Below are 22,852 nucleotides of genomic sequence, written 5' to 3' on the forward strand. Positions count from 1 at the left end.
TACCAATGGCATTTTTCACAGAACTAGAAAAAGAAATCTTACAATTTGTATGGAAACGCAAAAGACCCCGAATAGCCAAAGCAATCTTGAGAAGGAAAAATGGAGTTGGCGGAATCAGGCTTCCTGACTTTAAACTATACTACAAGGCCATAGTGATCAAGATGGTATGGTACTGGCACAAAAATAGAAAGGAAGATCAATGGAATAGAATAAAGAACTCAGAAGTAAGCCCAAACACATATGGGCACCTTATCTTTGACAAAGGAGGCACGAATATACAATGGAAAAAGGACAGCCTCTTCAATGAGTGGTGCTGGGAAAATTGGACAGCAACATGTAAAAGAATGAAATTAGAACACTTCCTAACACCATACACAAAAATAAACTCAGAATGGATTAAAGACCTACATGTAAGGCCAGACACTATCAAACTCCTAGAGGAAAACATAGGCAGAACCCTCTATGACATACATCAAAGCAAGATCCTTTCTGACCCACCTCCTAGAATCATGGAAATAAAATCAAACATAAACAAATGGCACCTCATGAAACTTAAAAGCTTTTGCACAGCGAAAGAAACCATAAACAAGACTAGAAGGCAACCCTCAGAATGGGAAAAAATAGTTGCCTATGAAACAACAGACAAAGGATTAACCTCCAAAATATACAAGCAGCTCATGCAGCTTCATACCAAAAAAGCAAATAACCCAATCCACAAATGGGCGGAAGACCTAAACAGACATTTCTCCAAAGAAGACAGACAGATGGCCAACAAACACATGAAAAGATGCTCAGCATCACTCATCATCAGAGAAATGCAAGTCAAAGTCACAATGAGGTATCACCTCACACTGATCAGAATGGCCATCATCACAAAATCTGGAAACAACAAATGTTGGAGAGGGTGTGGAGAAAAGGGAACTCTCCTGCACTGTTGGTGGGAATGTAAGTTGGTACAGCCACTATGGAAAACAATTTGGAGGTTCCTTCAAAAACTACAAATAGAACTACCATATGATCCAGTAATCCCACTCCTGGGCATATACGCAAAGAAAACCATAATCCCAAAAGAAACATGTACCATAATGTTTATTGCAGCACTATATACAATAGCCAGGGCATGGAAGCAACCTAAATGCCCATCAACAAACGAATGGATAAAGAAGACGTGGCATATATATACAATGGAATATTACTCAGCTATAAAAAGGGATGAGATGGAGCTATATGTCATGAGGTGGATAGACCTAGAGTCTGTCATAGAGAGTGAAGTAAGTCAGAAAGAGAAAGACAAATATTGTATGCTAACTCACATATAGGGAATCTAAAAATGGTACTGATGAACTCAGTGACAAGACAAGAACAAGGACGCAGATATAGAGAATGGACTGGAGAACTCGAGGTTTGGTGGGGCGGGGGGTGAAGGGGAAGTTGAGACGAAGTGAGAGAGTAGCACAGACATATATATGCTACCAACTGTAAAATAGATAGCCAGTGGGAAGTTGTTGTATAACAAAGGGAGTTCAACTCGAGGATGGAAGATGCCTTAGAGAACTGGGATGGGGAGGGTGGGGGGGACTCAAGGGAGGGTGGGGGGGGAGTTGAGGGAAGGAGGGAATACGGGGATATGTGTATAAAAACAGATGATTGAACTTGGTATACCCCCAAAAAAATAAATAAATAAAATTAAAAAAAAAATGTCCATAGCAGAGGCGTCCAGTATTACCAGACACCATCAGACTAGCTTCTCTTTTGTAGACCTTGATAATGGTGTCCTCAGAAAACCTCCTAGCATGGCATTCAATGCCATGTGGCTCTGTGCCTGTTATTCTCCCTTTGCCCTTTAGATCTACCTCCTGTCCTTTTTTGCCCTGCTCTGTGTCCCAGGAGACTGATCTCTACCAATTGTGTAACCCAGAATTCCTTGCCCTCTGGCTTTAGCTGGTTAAACCAAGGAGAAGCACTAGCTGTGGATGTTAGGACAGTGAGAGAGAGAAGTTGGGGTATATGCTGTCTTCGTTCCTTCCCCGCCCCGCCACAGTTCTGGTAGTGGCTATGTTCCTCTGTGGCCAGGCAGGCCCTATCATGAAGCTGCTCTGCCCCAGCCCCCACTGGACTGTGATGACACTGTCCCCCCTTCCTTTGCCCATTCAGGCATATGGGAGCTAAGCGCTTCGCACAGGTACCAGCCCTGGGTGCCTCACCATCCCTTAACGCCACCTAACTCTGTAAGTGGTCCTTTGATTATGGTTTGTTTAGTTAAATACTTTTGAGTGAGTGGATCATCTGTTTCCTGCCAGGTCCCTAGCTGATATAGGCCCTCACATCCTCCTCAGCATGGATCTTATCGTATCCAGTCACAATAAACTCCTTGCTATTTCTTAAAGATGCTCCTTGCTTTTATGCCCTTGTTTGCACAGATTGCCCTCCAAGGAAAACCCTCTGTCACTATCTTTGCCTAGTGAAGTGCTACTCACTCCTCAAAACACAGTCACCTCCTCCAGAAAGCCTTTCCCAGGGTCTCTCCCCAGGTGGGATGAGTCTCTTCTCTGGGTCCTGCAGAGCTTCATCTGCATCTGTTGTCCCCTCTAACAGACCTCTATCTCAGCCTCTCCCTCTATCTCAAGTTCCTGGGGCACAAGCACTATATACTCACTTTTGTACCCCCCAACATCCCAGGCAGCAGAGCCTGACACTCCACAGGTGTTTGACAAATACTGCTGCAATGAAGTGAACGAGGAATGCATTATAATTGCTATTTAATGCATATTCCGAGGAAGCCACTGCATCTTCTACTTATAACGTTTGCATCAAATCTGATTATAAAAGGCAAGAGAAAATAGCTGAGAGAGGGTGCCATTAGCAGAGTGTGAAAACTGGGCCACAGGAATGTGGGTACAAATTCTGCCACATTGTTCCAGGGCCATCAAACCCAGAGAGGCGTCATAAATATGGCCTCTCCAGTAATGGACAGTGGCTACAGTAATGCACCCATGAGAAGTTAGGTGCCTGGTTCCTACACCTCAGGACTTCTCCCAGGCTTCTGGGGCCCCTGGAGTCCAAAGAGTCCCTTGGGTTCAAGTCAGGAAAAGGTTGGTTGTAGGACCAGCCCACAGGAATCCAGTCTCTACAGCAAGCATTCAACTGGCTTAGAGTCCCATCCTGTTCTAATCTAGGAACAACCAGACTGTCTCTCTCCCCTAAAAGTACGTCAGTCGCACATAGGTGTGTTTGGGTTACTTCCTGAGATACCTATCTATGACTTGATTTGTGGATTCTAAAATCTCCCATTTTCTACCCGTGGTCTACTTTCTTTATTCTACTTCTTTTTTTTCCTCTAAAAATGGTTCATATCTGCTAAACTCATGGGTCATTCTGCCTATCAGCCTATTTTATACATTCCTGTGAAAGATCCTCATCTATCTTGTGGTCATACTCCACTCTTTCCTCTCCTTGGTACCCGAGCAAATATTTGGTCAAGTCCCTGAAGGAATGACAAGTCTCCTCACTCAAATGTACACAGTTTGAAGAGGCCCTGGAATCCTTTGCTTGAAGGACACACCTTTTCCTCAGGTTTAAAGCCAGATTATCCGGGAACTCTATCTCTTTACAGTAACCAGTTTCACAGCTCCCATAAACACCTTCTTGGTTCATTACACAATCTTAGGAAGGCTTCTTTCCATATGTAAAAGAAATCTCACCATCTATCCCACAGCTGGGTTTAGTCAGGAGCAATGTGAAAGCAGGGAAAGAGATGGATCACTGCGAGAAAGAAGGAAGCCAGTCATCCTGGATTTTCCAGATCTGTCACAAGCCTGGAATTCCCGTACTGATGAACCCTGCACCCAGAATGCTACGTCTAAGTAACTGGGACTCCCCAACTTTCTCAGCCCATTCCTCACCTCTGCCTCAAAAACTTGTGTCACCTGCCTGTTCTCACCATGCACCTGCCTACCACCTGTTTACCCCTCTCTTCTCCTGACTTCTATGGAGCCTTAACTCTGACCTCTCCTTCCCCACTCCCAGAAGGACTGCAGAAATATTTACTTTCATCTTCAAACAAGTTGAGGTGTATTTCTTAAATTAAAAGGAAAGTGGTATCCAGTGTTGAAAGTTTGGGTCAGGAATCTTTGTCTCTAAATACCTCAGATGCTTCTCTTAATCCTGGATCACTGAAAGAAAAAAGGCAAGGACAGACCAGTTGTTTATTATTTTTGAAAGGAAAGAACACCCATGTATAGAATATTAAACATGTCATATAGCCACAAAAAGCGGCCCAGATGCCTTTTCACAGGGGATGAGAGTAGGGCTGCAGAAAACACACAAAGATGACACTGTATACCAGTGTCTTCAAGGAGTAACACTGTAACCAGGACCCAAGTCTTACTGTTTGCATGCCTCCCTTTTATGTTTGTTTCTGGGAAACAATAACAAACATTTATAAGACACTTTACAGTTTTATCAAGTACCTCCACATGTATTAGCTCATTTGATAACAATAATGGATTAGATTTAAGATCTAGAGGTAAGTATAAATGCATTTAAGTTGACTGCCAGAGACCAAAAAAACACACAAAAAACCAAAAAAACATGGTAAGTATAATCTTTTCACAGTAATACTAGAGGATTTTGTTTACTCATGGAGTCTTGGAGTGTTTTACGTTAGTGAGGCTCTCAGCCTCCTTTCTCAGTATTGCCCTCATGAACAAATGTTCCAGGCCATGAGGAGAGACTGTAAAAGGGCAGAAAGAGAGAGACAGTATCTAAGCAAAAAGTCACAGCTGCAAACCTCATTCACTGCAATCTACCAACCCTTTCCCCTAGAACACTGAGCCCTCAGCAGGATTCACAAAGCCTATGAAAACTCAGCGATGAGCACTGCCTCAGGTAACTTCATAGAGATTACTGGCAAATACTTAGATTCAGTGCAAATGGCAAATCAGTTACAGAGGAGACTTGGACATGTTTCTCAGGGCCTGTGGGTTCTGCACTGGCAACGGGAGCTCAATCTCTGTTACTCTGTGGAACTTAGAATCTCCCCCATGTGATGAAACCTCAGGAAATTCCCTAGGTGTAAGAAAGAAACCAATGAAGATGAAGCAGAAATGGAGCAAACCTGTTATATCTCCTGGTTGACAATTTTGCTAAGTAAAAAATCATCTTCAGAATCTTTAATGACCAAGGCTAGTGTTTGTCCAAGCTGTTCAAGCCCAAGGTCTACTGGAACAGGAACCACAGACAGAGGAAGTAATCTCTTATCATAGAAATAATCTCCAGGGAATTCCTAGGTGGTGCAGTGGTTAGAATTCGCCTGCCAATGCAGGGGACATGGGTTCAATCCATGCTGCAGGAAGATCCCACATGCCGCAGAACAACTAAGCCCGTGCACCACAACTATTGAGCCTGCTCTCTAGAGCCTGTGAGCCACAAATATTGAGCCTGTGTGCTGCAACTACTGAAGTCTGCACACCTAGAGCCTGAGCTCCCCAACAAGAGAAGCCACTGCAATGAGGAGTCTCCGCCTGCCACAACTAGAGAAAGTCTGTGTGCAGCAACAAAGACCCAACATAGCCAATAAATAAATAAATAAATTTATTTAAAAAAAAAGAGAGAGAGAGAGAGAAAATCTCCATACAGGGATAGAAATGGGCAGAATTTGGACAGGGATGTGAAAGGATGCATGGAAAGGGAACACTTAGGGAAAAAAAATTCACTAAAAGACATAGGAGCTGCTAAATACCACATTCAAAAAGACTCTACCATCCAACGGTGATTCAGCTCTGTGCCATGGCCCAACTTTCAGAAGCCTGATGGATCTTCCAATCTCTCTAATTCTGGCCAATTTTAGTACTGTATGGAACTATTAGTTAGTCTAATTAGTCCAAAGAATTCTCTGGAGATCAGGCTGGTTCTGGCACTGCTTTCCTGAGGTCAGATCTTGCTCAGGGTAGAAAGATGCTCTCCATTCTGAGAGCTCCAGGGTCATGCTGAGCTCACAATAAAATGGCCTCAGAACTGTTAGTGACCAGGCTTGCTTTTTTTCTGGGGCCCCCAAACTAGGAGTAAAGTATATTTTGGATGACTCTGGCTTGGATAAGAGTTTCCCAGGGTCTTCACTCAAAAACCCATGCAACTTCCTGGGTAACTAGGGGATCAGTGGGATAGGCTCATCAAAGATTGACCTCTTCTTCAATGAAGAAGGTTCTATAATCAGTCAAAAATATTTGGGAGCATCTCCTATGAAGCAGGTACAAGGTTAGGTGCTATGTGTGTGACAGACCCATGTAAGACAGCATTTTTTTTTTTTTTTTTTGTCTTCAGGACACTGAGATAAGAAAGAGAAGTTATAAAAACATAATACATATATTAAATACTTTTCATACAACACTGAAACTGGACACAAGATAAAGACCCTGTACCCATATCATTACCTCTACCTGGCTTTGTCATCTTTCTAATCTTCAAGCCCAGAAATCCTACCACACCTGCTCAAGGCCATTCCTGGTCTCCTCCAATTGCCAATTCCATCTGTTTCTCAATTCCCCCTCTTCCTTGAAAGCCCAAGGCACACTGTAGTTTTCTTTCAGCATTTACGACACTCCGGCTCACCTTAGTGATTGCTGTGCACATATGTCTGACAAAGACAAAACAAGACTTCAACTCTGCATCTCTTGCTAGTAAACATCAATACTTTTTCTATTTAAATTAATTGCTAAGTGAATAGGTTTTCCCAGCAATGGACAACACTTTCCGTCTCACACGCCAGTTCTCTTTGATCAATAGTAGATGCCTAGAGGAGAGTTTTGAGGATTCTGAGGCCGTAACAAAGCTCCAGGGCAAAGAGTGCTATAATCAATTAGTGATGTCTGCCACAGGGCAGGACTGGAAGTAGTGATTCCAATGCAGTACAATTTGGGAATATAAATTAAGGGTTATAAGAACAAAGAGAAGCGAAATCATCTCCAACTGGCAGTCAGAGAAATCTACATGATAAAAGTGAAAATTAGATCCACCATCAAGGATGGGTAGGATAACAGGGGGTGAAACAAATGAGCAAAAGCAGTAGGGCAGGAGAGTGTGACACATCCTGGGAAAGCAACTCTTAGACAAGCTCAACTAGAATAAGTTCAAATAGGTTTATGTGGGAGATGAATAGGGGAAAGGACTAAATATGGTAGAATGCTTCACGTTGAAGGACATGATAAACAAAAGCCAAGAGAAAGACTAAGGGATGGAGTAAGAAGGAGGCTACTAGGCTTTATTTAGCTACTGTACAAGAGTGAATTTTGCAAGAATGCTCTGAACTATCAATTAGGTGTATCAAGGTTTGCCAGGAAGTAGTCTTGCTTAATGGTTAATAACCGCAGTTTTAGAGTCAGAGAGTCCTGGGTGCAAATCCCAGCTCTGACTGTGACCTCAGTCACATGACTTAAGCCTTTTACGTTTCAGTCTCCTTATCTGTAAAATAAGTGTAAAACACTTCTTACCTCATTGTGCTGAGGGTCAAATGGGAAATAGTGTGCATAAAAGTCATAATAAGCCCTCAATAAATATTACCTATTAGGCTTGGTTATCCACAAGAAATATTCAAAGGAGAAAATGTGTCTCCCTCGTCTCATAATTTGGGAAATCTTATATGAAACTTGTAAAGTGGTTAAGTGGCTCAGAAAACAATTAAGTATAGCAAATAGCCACAAAAATGGGACAGAATCAGTTTATTTTCCAGTAATGCTTAAAGGCTTAGAGATTGGGCTTTCTAAGTTAGGCATTTCTGGTGACGGTGCATTTTTTTTGTTGACTTAATTCTTTACTGAATTATAAGTAACTAGATAACTCTCAAGTGACACAACAGTGGTAGAAAAATAATTTAATTTTATAATCTCACTTAAGCATTCTCCTCTAAGGGTTTCCTCCTTAGTCAAGTAAGTAAGTGCAGTCTTAACCCTCTGAGAGTAGCAAGTCCAAACAGTTGTCTCAATGCAGCTGTTAAAACTAACACATAGTGTAGACCTTTGCTGAGGTCACTTCTGAACAGAAGTTGCAGTCCCAAAGGCCACCACTTTGCTTCAACACGCAGACCTAGCAAGTCACATCATGCTGGTATCAGGACCCTTCCTGGACACAGGAAGATCTGCTGTGACAGCTGTCCTGCCGGTGGACCCAGTTATGGATTTTGTGACCAAGAAGGGCCCTGGGAACAAAGACCTTAGCCTGAGCGTGGAGGGATTGGTGGCAGGGTCTTGTTTCCTTAGTGCTGGTCTGGGTCTCGTGGTGGAGAACAAGGCACAACGTCCTTCCTGTCCTGGGACAGTGGGGACCACTGCCCAGAGCTCACACAACCGGGGCGAGGCCTGGCTGGGAGAGGAACCACCCAGGACACACAGCATGAAGTGTCTGTGAGCTGGGACAAGCTTTGCCCATCCCGGAAAGCGCAGGAGTATTTGCTGGAAAGGAAATACTGTACCTCTGGTAATGGAACAGGCAGTGGGCAGATATTTTTCAAACGTAGGGTAGTAACATTTCTGGCAACCAGTGAGTCACTGAAACACTTCCTTTTCATTAACAGAGGTGTTACTGTGGAGCGTACTAATTACAACACAGCACTCTCTGTCGCAGTTTGGGGCTGTTTCCTCAGCAAGCATAATGAATTAGCTCCTTCTGAATCTATCTGCCATGCTAAACTATAGCTCCAAAGTGAATTATTGGCTTAATAGTAACTGTCTCCAATGTTGTCTTCTATTAGATGTACGTTCAACGTTCAAAATAGGAAAGGCCACTGAAAACATTTGCTACTTTAACAGACGCTGCTGCAGGGGAGTTTCAGTGGGCCACTCAGTGTCGTCTAAAATGAGTTCATTTTCTTCGAGAGTGCTCGAGTCCCCACAGTATACACGTGACCCCAGATCTCCAGCACATCAACACGGGGTTGCAGTTCCTCAGGCGAACGAGCTGCCTGGCACTAGGCCAGCGTGTCACTGACTTCCTATAGGACAGCTATTTTCAGTCTCAGCTCTGTTAAAGGTAATCACAATTTCTCCCAAGTAATTAACGTGGAAAGCTTTCTCTCTTCATGCGCAAGTGCTCATGTAAGCATGCACAGGCTCTCCAGTAGCTAATTCCTCATCCCATTTATTTACATCGTGTCTGAGCAAGCCCAGGTTTTTACCCATGTGAACTACTATATGAGCTCCACCAAATCCAAATTTTGTGTGTGATAATTTTCTACATCTTATGTTGTCATTTGAAGCTTCCTTTATTTCTTATGCCTCTGCTCAGAGTTTTGACAGATGGGTAACTTTGATCAACCAAAAATCAGACTCTTTTCAGTGATTCCCCAACTCTGGTGGGTTCTGATTTGGTTTCAAAACTGCAAGCACCAGGCACAGGCATTCAAAGCTCAAAATTGTTTCCCTAATTCTTCAGTATGTGAAACTAGAGTGAAGTCAGCTAAAGGATCACTACTCCAAGGTACTTAATTAAACAGATATATGCAAGATATACATACATGTATAGAAACAATGCAAGTTTATTATACCTCATATTACTGTTGTAATGAATAACTTAAGAGCTGACATAGACCATTACCCTGGCAACAGTCCCACACACAATCTACATTTTTATACCCCAAGTCACAGACATAGAACAAATGATTCAACATCAAGGTCATTTTATCCTCTAGTAATGATCTTTAACCCTTGCTTAGGTCCCTAAGGGAGAGTTCCTCCAGCTCCTAGAAGTGAACTGAGGAATGACTACACAAGCAGAGAGCTTCCTAGAAGGAACTTCAGCGATTTTCTGACCCAGGGTCAACAAATATGCAGCACACATGCCACTATTTCCTGACCTTAAGCCCTTGGCAGACATCAGTAATCAATTTCAGAATCTTGTTTCCAGTTCTTTCTCAACAAACACATCACCACAGACAGTCCACTACCTATAAACTGGAGTTGGCACATGAATGAAATCTCTTTGATCTTCCAGCTAATCCAAACCTCTCCTCCTTCTGATAAGAAACAAGGATTCACTTTTTTGTGTAGCATTTTAGAGTCTGTCTCACTACTTTAACGTCTCCTTTCCTTCTCTAGTGCCTGCTAAGGGTAACTGGAATGCTTCTGCCCTCTAGGGCTCTATAATCTAGTTTTGAAGAAGAAAAGTTTAACATGCTTGATAAGTATGTCAACTAGGTGTTAATCTGTCTTGCTGATGCAGATCAGAGAGGCTGAAGTAGGCAAAGAAGAATGTACGGTGGAATTCAAGCTTAGCTTTGGGCTCATGTACTCATTCAATAAACAAGGATAACATCTTACTATCTCTCTGGGTCATAAATGACTCAACAGTTCGATACACATATCAAGCCCACCAGGCATGGTGACAGGTGCTGTGGGTACAGAGAGGGGCAACACAGAATTCCTTCCCTCAAGGGCCAAGGGGTCGGTGGGGAAGGCAGAAAATTAGAATGTACTCTAACTATATGGTAACAAAAAGCAAGTTAGGTATTGGTTCTGTACAGGGGGGAGTCTGATAGTTCTTTTCCAAGCTGCTGCCCGCTCTGGGACTCCCTCTCCTGCTAGAGATCACCACCTCCTTCTCCCGAGGACCAAACCTAGCCAAGCATCATCAGGTCAGCCTGCTGAACACCTCACAGAGCTGTCTTTTCCCTTCCACTCCCCCTGCTGCTGCCCTGCTGAGGCCCCCATCTCTCTCTCTGCCCGGACCTTGAAGGAATCGCCTGGGGTGTTCTGCCCGCTTGCAAGATCACTCTCCTTGGATCCATTTTCCACATCTATCTGCCTCAACAATCTTTCCTAAGCACAGTCCTGACCACGTTATTGTCCATCTTCTTCCTCAGGAGCATGTCTGACCTTATCAGCATGGCATTTCAGTCCCTCTAGGATCTGGCCCTTGAGGTCTGTGGCAGCCTTGCTTTTCACCCCCCATGTCCCTCAATCACACCCTTTGCGCCAGTGACACCACGCCACTTAGTTAGAAGGTAGGAAGGGCAGACTTTGAAGGTGGAAAGAATAGCAGGACAGCCTCACGGACGGAGGTGTAAGGGTGACTCTGAGCCTGGAGTGGAGACCAGCCTGGCTGATTAGTCTGGCATATCCTACAGGAACAGTGCCCCTCCAGGGCACACACTGCAATTCCAAGCGTCCTGTGGAGGCATGTTTCTGCCCCTTCTCAGTCTCAGGGGAGAAAGGGTCAATGACAGCCCAAACTGCACACTGCACAATTCTCATTCCCTACACCGACACAACACACAGCCAGACCACCATGGTCCCCAGGAGAGTCTGCAAGGACTAATATGACAGGGAGATGGGGAGCAGGATGGAGAACATCAGTCGGACGGAGGGGAAGGAAAAGTACAGGAAGACTGCGTGTTGCCAGTTGCTGAGTGACCCTGAGTGAGTCCTGCACTGTTCCGAACCTGTTTCCTCATCCATATGATGGCAAAACAATAATGCCTACTTTACAGTTGCAATATTTTTTCATTGATTTTTCTTAAGCATTTCCTAAGATTTCACTAGTGATGATGGAAACGAGATTAGGAAAGCGTAAAAGTAAAATACGTAGCAGGTTAATTGTAGTAGCCTCCTAAACGGGTCTCTCTGCTTCCACCCTTGTCTCTGCTATCTGTGGTCAAAAGAGCAGCCAGGGAGAGCTGATTACCTATTTATCCAGTTTACTGTCTACCTGTCTCCACTTGAACGTAAGCTCCAGGAGGACAGGGGTTTTTTTCACTGTTATGTTCCCTGGCTCCAGAACAGTCCCTGGCCCAATATCTACTTGTTGAATGAGAGAATGATTTAAGCTATTTAAGCGTTGGTTACTGTACAGGTATATTCCAAGGCTGAGCTGATTTAAGGCGCAGCAGCACCAGGCCTGAGACCTGACAGAACATATGAGTTTCATGATAACAAAATACATTCTGAACACTGAGCTGCAGTCATTCCCCAATCCCCGCACCGCCCCGCCCCCCCCCCAACCAACCTCTCCAATTCTCAGGGGCTTCACAGATGCACAGAAACAGAGCAAGAGAGCTTATGCCGTGACTCAAATTAGCACTGCCAGATATATGCTACAGGAGCTCTAGCGTAGGAGACGAGGCTGGGTGGGGCAAGGGTATTACTAAGAACATGAAGGCAATTGTTCTCAATTGTAGGCAAAGGAATCTGAATCTATAAATGATTGCTTTCTTTAGTGCTCCAAAGAAAATTATCCAGAATGAAAAAGCTTGCCAGCTCAGTCCTGTAAATAACAACAGCTATTTCCTTTCCTGTAAATCCATAAGCTGGAAATCAGATTTTTCAAACGACTGAAATAAAGCACAACCTGTCTGGTTTCCACAGCAGGCTTTATGTTGTGAATGGGGTGAGGGTTCCACAAGTGCTCTACCAACATTATCCACGCTGTGGTCATTACTGGCTGACTTGAATCACAATGTTCGGACACAGAATTCTCACACAGATTCTGCTTGGACACAATTCTCGCTTAAAGCACAAAAATTCTTCCCTCAGAATTTCTCCCTGTTAAATGAAATGCGGATCAGGCTATGGGGCACAAAACAAAATGATTAATCCTTTCCATACCCTTTTAAAACACTGAATAGTGCTCTGAAGGCTGGTGTTCGCCTAGACAGAACATGTCATCAAAACATTTGAATCACCTTGGACTCAGAATTCTAGGCTGGACACCAAGCAGAACAGAGAAAGACCAGGAGAGACCTTATTTCATAAGAAAATATTAATTTCCTCAGAATGAGATTATTCAAACCGCCTTAAAATGACATTTATTGAGTGCCTATTATATGCCAGTCACACAACTAGGTATTTTCACATTATCTTAATTAACTCTAATAGCAAAAGAAGTAATGACCTATGTCCCTAGTTTGCAGATGAGGAAATTGAGGATTCCAGAGAATAAGAGATTTTGTCTAAATGGTAGAGCAGAACAGTATCAGAATTCAAATCTAGAACTCTTGACTCCAGGCTCTGCGCTCATATTACTACACTATGGAAGCAGGCGAAAAGCCCATAAGAATTGTAATGAGTGCAATGAAAATTGTTCCTAATCAGATTTTATTGGGTTGGCCAAAAAGTTCATTCAGGTTTTTCCGTAAAATGTAAATAGTGAAGGCCACTCATCTGAAGATCCAAGATATTATTTCCAGGATCCTGTAGGGTGTCACAGAAATTAACAATGATGGTCACTTAACTATTCAATCCCTTTATCTCATGAATAAGAATATGAAGAAATATTTAGCTTTTAGCATCTCCTTGTCCATAAAAGAAATTAACTTTTACACCTAATAAAGAGGACCTTTAATTTCATTTCCCCTCACATGCTATCTTGAAAAATCAGAGGCTTTAAGCTGGCTGGTAAAACCTTTGCCCCTTCCTTCAAAAATCAAAATATTTTGAAGTGTCAGGGCTGCTGAATTATAGCAGGGAAGAAACATTTCAATTTTAATCAGAAGATGACATTCTGTCAGGGTAATAAATAAATTTAACAGCTTTTTCTTCTTTAAGATCCACATGCTGAAAAGCTCAGAAAGGAGGTTACATGAGAGTGCTTGTGATTTCTGTATCAATTAAGACTGTTATAAAAATAAACTTATTATCATGGCCTAAAGGGCTTATGGATGGACTTAGCATCACTAAGTTGGCTGCAATTTCACTTCCGGGTTTAACAGAGAATGAGTTAGCACAGACTCCACAAACAGGCATGATTTTTTGCACTCAAGCCCAGTGCTCCAAAGAATGAGGAAAAGAGGAGGCCCCTGGGAAGTGCCTTGTGATGGGCACACTGAGGGTGGTATAGGCTTAACACTTCTCAGACAGGGAGCTGAAATGCTCAGGGACTGCCCAATGTTGCGCCATGAGGCGCAAATGTGCTGAAAGACTTCAGCTGAGCACTTACAACTCTTATATGGTGTTTTTCCTTTCTGGAGGAACATATCTGAATCAAGCTCCTGGGGCTTACCCACATTAAAACTGGAGGAAGTTGACCACATGACACCAAAGGCCACATCTGCAAAACAGACATGCTATCCCCCTTGACCCTGAAGATGGGTTCCAAAGGCCAGGGAACAATTTTCAAAATCTTTGCCAAACCAGCCTCCAGTGTATCAGTAAACTCAACACCGGTGTGCTGGCTAACAGGTGAGTCTCTCTGGAAAACCTCACAGCTGAAAAGGCATATTTCACTTCCACGGGGAATTGGGAGGGAGGGAAATGCCAGCCTACCCAATACCATCATTAAAAAGGGATTTAACATTTAATTCTGGACTCTTGTCACTAGGAAAACAGACAAGGCCATCTCATTTGGCTGGAGGGAAATCAAATCACTCTCTTTGAGGCATCTGTTATTTAAAATGTGATGGGGCGGGATAACCCTTCCCTTAAAAAAGCCCTAACCCACGTGGCTCTTCTTGGGGGAAATAGAGTTAAGCAGTCAAGACTTATTCCTCTACCTCTCTCTTTTCCTCCCACAGATGGCCTCTGCTAAGATAATTCCAGGATGTTATTTATTTACTAGAAAACTGACTTGACTGCACAAGGATCTGGAGGAGCAAATGAGACCTTGAGTATCCCATTAACTCCCATGGACTGTTTTTTTTTGGGGGGGGGGGTGGCGGGGGGGTGGGGGGATGGAGGTGGGCACCAAGAGCGGGAGCAGGCAACGCCAAATATTCTGAGATTCAGAAGCAGCAGCTGCAGAGAAAGGTGAATGAGGTTGGAAGAGGCACAGGCTAGCCCTCTCCCCAGCTCCAGTTTCCAAATGGAAGGTGAGGATTTCAAGGGAGCCTCACCTGCTGGGTGTCCCCACCTGTGAGAGCTCTTCAGGGAAAGGAGACAGCCTTAGCTCCAACCCCAAAGAGGAGCATCCCAGGGCTCAAGCTGTAAAACAGACAATGTGGCAGAAATTCTGAGTCTAAACAGGAACAACTCACGCCTCTGAGCAATGGCTCTGACATTCACCTAGTCCTGTGATGTCAGGAAGGAATCACTTAAAAACACCTTGTTTAAAAACAAACACATATGACTTAAAAATTACTTTCAATAGAAAAGCAATGTGGAGAGCAAGTAAGCTCAGGGAGGCTACCTTGGTAGCTTTGCAGGGGGGAAAGGGAGAAACCTGATAGCTCTCTTCGCCTTGACTTCCTGCGAGCCGTAATTACACACCTGAATTCAAGCACGAATCTGGCAGGTTTTCCGTGCCTCCTGCGGGCAGCGGTTCGCTGCGTGAGAAGGCACCTTTCCAGGCACTGCCCACTGCCCAGGGAACACCCACACTCTCCCTCCCTCCGGGGACCGGACCATCCCTGAGGTTAAGATGCCTCTTCCAGTGCAACCGCGAACCACCAATCACACTCAATCTCTTTCCGGACAACGCGTGGTTCAGCGGGAAAAAGGTGGGGAGCGGATAGGATTAAAAAAATTAAACCACATTTGCTTCCAAACGGGAAGAACCGAGAGCTCTTGCTTCCCTTTCCCCCTCGCAAGTCCCTCTGATCATTTTGGTTAAAGCAGAAACCTGCAACTCGCGGAGCACCCAAATGGGAGTCCCGGAGGAGCTTTGTTCTTCGCACGCACAAATCAACACCCTCGAGGGTAAGCCCCCGCGTGGTGTCCGAGGCCGAGGGGAAGCCGAGGGACCCAAGCATCGGGTGCGCCAGCGCCATGCCCACCCTCGTACCCGCCCGCCGCGCACGCGGCCCGGGCTCTGGAAGCGCGTGAGGGTGCGCGCGTCGCCAACCCGCCACGCAGCTCACCTAGTACCACCGCGGCCACAGTGGAGAGTAGCAGCCAGTTATTCCTCAGGAAGCGCTTCCAGTCGCATCCCTTCCTCGCCGGCTTCCCCATGGCTGGCACCCAGGCTCGCAACCACAGTAGAGGCGGCCGCTATTGTGCGTGGGGCTCGACCGTGCGCGCGGGGGCCGGGGGAACCCGGGGACCGCCGGAGGCTCCGCGGCGCAGTGGAGGAGGGATGCGGGCGCGCTGGGGAGAGGGCGCGCGCGGGCCACTGCAGCCGCCGCCACCTGAGCTCGCTCGCCGCTCCTGCCGCCGTGCTAGCTCGGTGGCTGTGCGTGGCAGGCGCGCCCGGCTCCTCCTGCCGCCGCGCTCTGCGGCGCCCGGGCCAACCAGCGAGGAAAGAGGGAGGAGCGGCCGGCCCAGGGAGGCGGGCGGGTGGGTGCGTGCGTGGTGTGCCGGGGGTCCCGGGGAAGCAGGCGTGGGAGGGCGCCCGTGCTGGGGCCGTAGCGGGGACGGCAGGGACCACTGCGCTCCGCCCCAGCCTTAGGCCGGAGCCTTTCGCTTTTTTTTTTTTTTTTTTTTTGGTCAGGCTAGGTTTTCGGATTTACGGTTTCCTCGTGTCCCTAATCCAGAGGGGCGGAGTCACTGGCTCCTTTGGCTTGGACTTCACCATGCACACCCCCACGCCTCCTCTTTTTCCACACCAGCCATTGCCAGTGCGGCACCAGCGTGGGGAGAGTGGGGGGGGGAACTGAGTTGTCTTGGGTCCCCTTTGCTTCTCCACTGCAACCTCGGATTTGCCAGCAGTCTAGAAAGCCTGAAGCCTCTAGGAGGGGGGGGAAGAGTGGTAGGGGCAGAACAAGACTTTGTGAACTTTCACACGAGGCCCTAAGCCCCCACAGGTATTATTAGCTCCCCTCTTTAAGTCGAGGGAGGTGAAGCTGCAACAGGGTTGTCTGTGGACCCAGGGCTTGGAATGGGCCCTCTTAGAACTTCACTTCCGCTTCTTGCGACTGGCTCTGTGGACACCGAAGGCCCCAAAACTGTGTACCTTGGCAGAATAATTAGGACTGAGAACCCGACCCAGCTATTTTGAGAAGGTGGGCGGGCCCATTCCTAAGGCCAAATGCTTTGGAAAGGCAAACACAGGAGAGTTGGAGAAACTAGGTAAGTGCGGCTAAGTGCATTTTCTAATTCTCTTCCATTCTTCTACCCAGTTTTTTCACCCTCGCTTATACAAAACTTTTTCCTTCCCTTTACCACACCACCACCTCCGCAGCTCTAGTCTGCCTTCCCATCAGCTTTCCTAAGGTTAAGTCAGCCCTGCACCTTTTTGCTACTGTAGAGTCTTCTCTGATTGGGGAGGGTGGGGGAATTTTAGATTTTCTGATGACTAACCCCCACAATTAGAGCTCCATTCCTTTGGCTTAAGTTGACAGAAGTGTCCTTGAAGAGAAAATAAAACAAGTTTTATGAGCCATGTACACTTCAGGATGAATGAATTTATCAGCTCCTTTCCAGAAAATAAATTTTGAGAGAAAGAAAGATGGGGGACACCAAGGTCATTGTGTGCCTAGGGAAGATCTGAAGAAATGTCAGAAGAAGGAAAACTATCAAGAAAGAGGGCACAAAGATATCCTCCATCCCACAGTAAAAAAGCTGGAAATACTCAGATGTTCAACATGAAAGGAATGGTAAATATATTATGGAACTGCCATGCAACTGTACATTATGCAGCCTCTATAAAGGAAGTTTATGAAATTTCTAATAGCATAGGATAGCATATGTCATAACATGAGGGAAAACATGAAGATTAAAATTGTATATATAGTGCGATCACAACTATGTAAAACAAACGTAAAACAAAGCCATGTACTTAGAAAAAAGTATAGAAGGAAACAGAATTTTAACAGTGGTCATCTCTGGGTGATAATATCATGTTTGAATCTTTTGCTTTCTATCTTTCTGTATTTTCCAAAGTGTTTATCATAAGCATATCCATGCCCATTACAGTTGTGGATAGGGCTTGTTTAACAAATATATAGGTCCTAAAAGAGAAAAAAGTGGAAGAATCTAAGACAAACTTTGTACATCACAATTTTTTGAGGTGTATGTAGTGAGACAATTACCCCTGGATTTTGGGTAGGATGTTTAGGTTTAAATCCCAGCACCACCATGTACCAGCTGGGTTACCTTGGGCAAGTTGCTTCAATTTTTTGTGCCTCAGTTTCTACACCTGTAAATGGGGACATTAATAGTGTTTATCTCACAAGGGTATTATAAGAATTGAATACAAGAATGTAATGGAAAAGACTTAGAGCAGTGTCTGGCACATGACAAGTGTCATCACAAGTTTTACCTGGTGGTCAACCTGGGTAAGGTATCTTTTTACTTCCTCTCTCTTGCTGCCTGCCTTTCAGGAACACACCCTGAGCCACTTCACACCCACAAGAATCCTTGTATATTGGTCAACAGTAATTTCCTTTAGAATTACAATCAGTGGTGGTGAGTTTTCACACCTAAAGCCCATATAGTACATATACATTTTATGCTTATTTAAATTATGCAGTTTTAAAGTAGTGCAATGTAAAAAGAATAGAGTAAACGTATACACTCATTTTGAAATAATTAAAATCTCCTAAATTAAAAATAACAGTTAAGGATCTCAGAGGTTCAAAGCATGTTGCCCAACTGAATTATATACTGTGTTTATGCTATTACTACATAGCAGTTCCACTTTAGCTGGTAATAAAAGATAATTAATAAGCAAACACAATGCACTTAACATTTGCCAGACACCCTTCTAACCACTTTATACATAGTAACTACTTTCATCCTCACAACAGCTTAATGAAGTAGGGACTATTGTTACCTCCTGGGGCTGCTGGAAGAATCAAATGAAATATTGTGTACTGTTATTATCTTCATTTTGCAGCTGAGGAATCTGAGGCAAAAAGAGGTTAAGTAACTTAAGTTCTCTCTATTAGTAAGAGAAGGATCAAGGATTGAACTAGGTGGTCTTGCTCAAGCTAAACGCACAAACTCTGCATTAAACCACCACCTCTTATATGAGGAACAAATACAGAATCGTTATGGGAAAATTACTCTTGAGTTACAGGGATTTTACTTTATGCAAGATCTTCAAGAATCCCCCTGTCCACATCCAGGAGACACTATGATATCCTGCAGTACCGTGCTCAAGTGGAAACTGCATACATTTTATGGGGCAGTGGTTGAACTCTTGAATCCTCTCCCCATTGCTGCTACTGGAACTTAATAATTCTATGTGATTTCTCTACCTAAGACAAGAAATGGTATAGGAAGCATCACTTTGGGGAGGCGGAGGGGTGGGGGAAGCAGATCGGAGACCCCTAGTACTCAAGTTCTATTCTTTCTTACTTTCTTAGCCTGGGGTAGTCATGGACACAAATGATCACACATTGGACAAGAGTGAGGAGGCTTCTAACTCCTTGTAAACTCTACCTGAGGGGATCTTGACCACTCAGCTCCTGGGACAAAAACTTCACTCTCCTGGGATAAGATCTTAAAGCCAAATAGAAAGAAGTGTTAGAATTTTACCCTCTCCAGTACATGTTAACATCTCCCTTTTTCCAGGTCCCTCACATTCCTCATCCTGCTGAAATACACCTTTGGCCAGTTCTTACTAGGTTACATTTTGCCAGTGTGCCTGCTTGCTTTTTTCCTCCCTCCCCTCTTCCTCCCTCCCTTCCCCCTTCCCCTTTCCCCCTTCTCCCTCCCTCCTTCCCTTCCTTCCTTGCTTTCTTTCTACCATTTAAGTAACTCTGCTATTTCCTTTATTGTTATTATCCCCCCCCACACACCTTTAAATTATTAACTCATGGACTCTCTAGTTAGTTATTAAAGAAAGGAGACTTTGCATTTGCCTTACAAGGTTAAACCAGCAGGTGACAGCCTGGACTTATATATTAATTGGGATAGAAATGAAAAGGGGCATTCAGAAACAAAAAGTAAGGCATCGGCTTCTGAGCATCTCTCAAAGTAGTATACTGGTTGCAGTCTACCATCATAAAACATATGCAGTTGGATGCTTTGTTCTCATGCTGTGGTAATGGGGAGAAGCAGGTCATGGGTAACAGAGTCTCCTTCAGCAACTACAGCTGTGCAGACATTCACGACTGATAGATGGTAAGAAGGATGCTGTCAGCATCTTCTGATACCCTTTTTAGCAATCCCTTTTTTATCTTCCAATCTTGATTTGGATTTCTCTTGGAATTAAAAATTAAGGAGTAAAAGAACTATAATTCATTAAATCTTCACAATAATTCTCCAAGCAATATTTTATAAAGGTGATTTGGCCTGAAGAGACGTACATGTTAGAGATCCTTGAACTCTTGGATTCAACAGAACTTTGCCCCATAGACTTTATTGCTGACAAACAGAAGAGCAATTCCATTTCATTTTAGAATATGAAAAAAAAAAGCTGTGTCCTTGAACAAGTCATTTAATCTCTCTCTGAACCTAATTTTCTCATCTGAAGATATCATTTAAAGTAATAAATACAAATGGCCAATACATATTTGAAACATGAAAAAAATTTCAATCTCACTAGTACTCAAAGAAATGAACATTTAAACCAATTTTTGTTTACCAACTGAACAAAGATATTTTAACATAAAATACTTTAAAATTCATAATTATAAAATTTAGAATTGTGACATTTTAAATTATAAACTTAGAGAAGGTATGGAAAAATGGGCAGTGTCACACACTGCTGGTGGACCTAGAAAATGCTGATTTTTCTAAGGATAATTAGGCAATTTGCAACCTTTCCATCAAAAGTGTTTGTATCTTTAACTCAACCATTCTACCTCTAGCACTTTATACTAAAAAAATACGAAAGAGCTGTTCATCCCAACTCAGTTGGAAACAACTTAACTGTCTAGTAAAGTAGATTGGCTAAAGATTGATTAAGTGTGTAAAAATACACTGGACAATGGAACGTCATTCAGGGACTCAAAAGTATATTTTAGCAGAATATTAAATTATATGGGAAAGTGGTAAACACACACATACAACTATGTTTTTGAGATGGCAAAATTAATAAATGGTGGGCGGGTTGCTTTTTACAGTGAAGCTGTAGTCATTTATTATTTTTATATCTAAATGGATAAAACTTAAAATATGCATATTATAATTCCAAGTAAGTCTGTGTGTGTGTATGTGTGTGCACGCATGTGTATAAGAGCTGTGATATGAAAGTTATTAATGTGCTTTTTTCCTTTTCCTTTCTGAGCATATGTTCTTTGCCCTGCTAGGCCAAGGTGTTCATACGCTTGGGAGATTAGGATTTGTTACAGAAGGAATTAAAGGAAAAAAAAAAAGTACTAACATTTTACATTTCTGCATGATAAATGGGATTAGGTAGCAAGAAAGATTATTATTGTGAGGAAGAATGTTCCACATTCCTTCATCTCCCCACTAGAGTACCAAAGACCCAGCTCACAGAATTCTCCTGTAGTGTAGGAAGGGTACCCTCTTATCTACAGCAGCTGTCACTCTACTGAGCAGGAGGTTAAGACATAGGGGAAGAAGGAAAACTCACCACTTTCTGGTCAAGGGAATTGTGGGAGGAAGAAAGGGAGAGGAGGAGAGATGGTATTCCTGTTTTCTCTCTCCACACAGACTTCATCCAGGAAAGGGGTGTATGTTGTAGAAAAGGAGGTGGCAGCTCTGTCCCCTACCCCCCATTAGAAGGCTGCTTCTCAGTCTGTCGCTTACTAACCTGGGGTGCAACTATATCACTGCGAATGTGCCCGGACAGTGTTGTCAGGCAGCAGGAGGCTCTGAGATTTCACTTCTCAGCCACTCTCTGTTCCTGGTGGCAGGGATGCTGAGCTGCGAGTCATGGGATGGCCATGGCAGGATGAGGGGACTCTCCTTAGAGTCTGGGGGGAACCCATGTGAACTGGCCTGATGCAGAGACACTCACCTATTCGTTACGTAGCAGTAGCTGAGGTGAGACTGAGGTGAGACTGAGGGTGTGGGTAGATGTTCCTCAGCTCTAACGAAGCCAAGGAAAGGATAGAACACATCTTCACAGCTGCAGATTTCAACCAAGAAGTCCTACAGGGCAAGTTCCAACCAGAAACACAAAGGACAGTGCTCTGGAAACCAAGATCCAGTTGAGTCCACACGACACTGGGTTGTGAATTTTGCAAAGTCTCTTTTATTCTGCAACACATGCCCCTCATCTCGTTGGTTTAGGGGTCATTTGTCCTATAATTTCCCCCATATTCTGAATTTGGCTGATTGTTTATTTTTTTCCTTTTTGTAAAAATATGGAACGCTTCATGAATTTGCATGTCGTCCTTGCACAGGGGCCATGCTAACCTTCTCTATATCGTTCTAATTTAGTATATGTGTTCCTTCACGGTGGTAATTTTGTTTTCCTACTTCCACTGTTTCCTCTCAGCTGGTGATTAGATCTGGAGGTTTGATATTTAGCAATGCTAAGATTGAATAGTGGACTCTGATGTTGCCAGCCTGATTCATCCGTGATAAATTCACCATCAGCCTTTTAAATGTGGTTTTGGCATCTGTTGGTAATGGTTGCTTAATGCCGTTTTATTTAATTCATTCTAATTCTGTCATTCTTTCTGGGCACATTTGCTGAGATTCTTGCATTAAAAGAATTTCTACCTTATCAACTGTTTGGTTACCCTGAAATAGAGTTTGTATGGAAAAGGCAGGATGCATGCTTAATTTCCCCCCTTTATTGGTTTTTTGGGGAATGAATTGGTGTACTAGCAACATCCAGTGTTGACTGATGAGGGGTTTTTTTTCTTACTTTTTATCAGTATCAATATTATTATGAACACATGGATTTATGTGTTATGGATGGTTTTCTGTGTTTCAGTCAGTTATAATCAGGATTCTTTTCCTTGCTCAAATTGTCCCATCTTTGGTCAATGGGAGCCCCCTCATTTTGACTCCTGTGTCCTTTTGACAGAAAAATTTGTCTTCAGTAGAGTCCTTATTTTCTGATTCAGCAAGATGTCCCAAGACCACCTCATACATTTCTCGCCCTGGAACTAGAATCAGCCATTTCTCCAAAG

The 22,852-nt window shown here is 43.8% G+C and overlaps 1 protein-coding gene and 1 pseudogene across 1 annotated transcript in view; both read right to left on the bottom strand.

Annotated features, from left to right (window-relative positions):
• Positions 1 to 16,048, bottom strand: part of SLC1A1 (solute carrier family 1 member 1) — an 80,227-nt gene extending 64,179 nt beyond the window's left edge. The window contains exon 1 of the mRNA XM_057721333.1: positions 15,776 to 16,048. Within this exon, the coding sequence (XP_057577316.1) occupies positions 15,776 to 15,866 (91 nt within the window). The 5' untranslated portion in view covers positions 15,867 to 16,048. The remainder of the gene's footprint in view (positions 1 to 15,775) is intronic.
• A 6,021-nt stretch (positions 16,049 to 22,069) lies between these two features.
• Positions 22,070 to 22,168, bottom strand: LOC130847296 (U6 spliceosomal RNA; annotated as a pseudogene).
• Between the last annotated feature and the right edge of the window lie 684 nt (positions 22,169 to 22,852).

The sequence above is a fragment of the Hippopotamus amphibius genome, chromosome 2 (genome assembly GCF_030028045.1).
Source record: "Hippopotamus amphibius kiboko isolate mHipAmp2 chromosome 2, mHipAmp2.hap2, whole genome shotgun sequence".
Taxonomy (NCBI): domain Eukaryota; kingdom Metazoa; phylum Chordata; class Mammalia; order Artiodactyla; family Hippopotamidae; genus Hippopotamus; species Hippopotamus amphibius.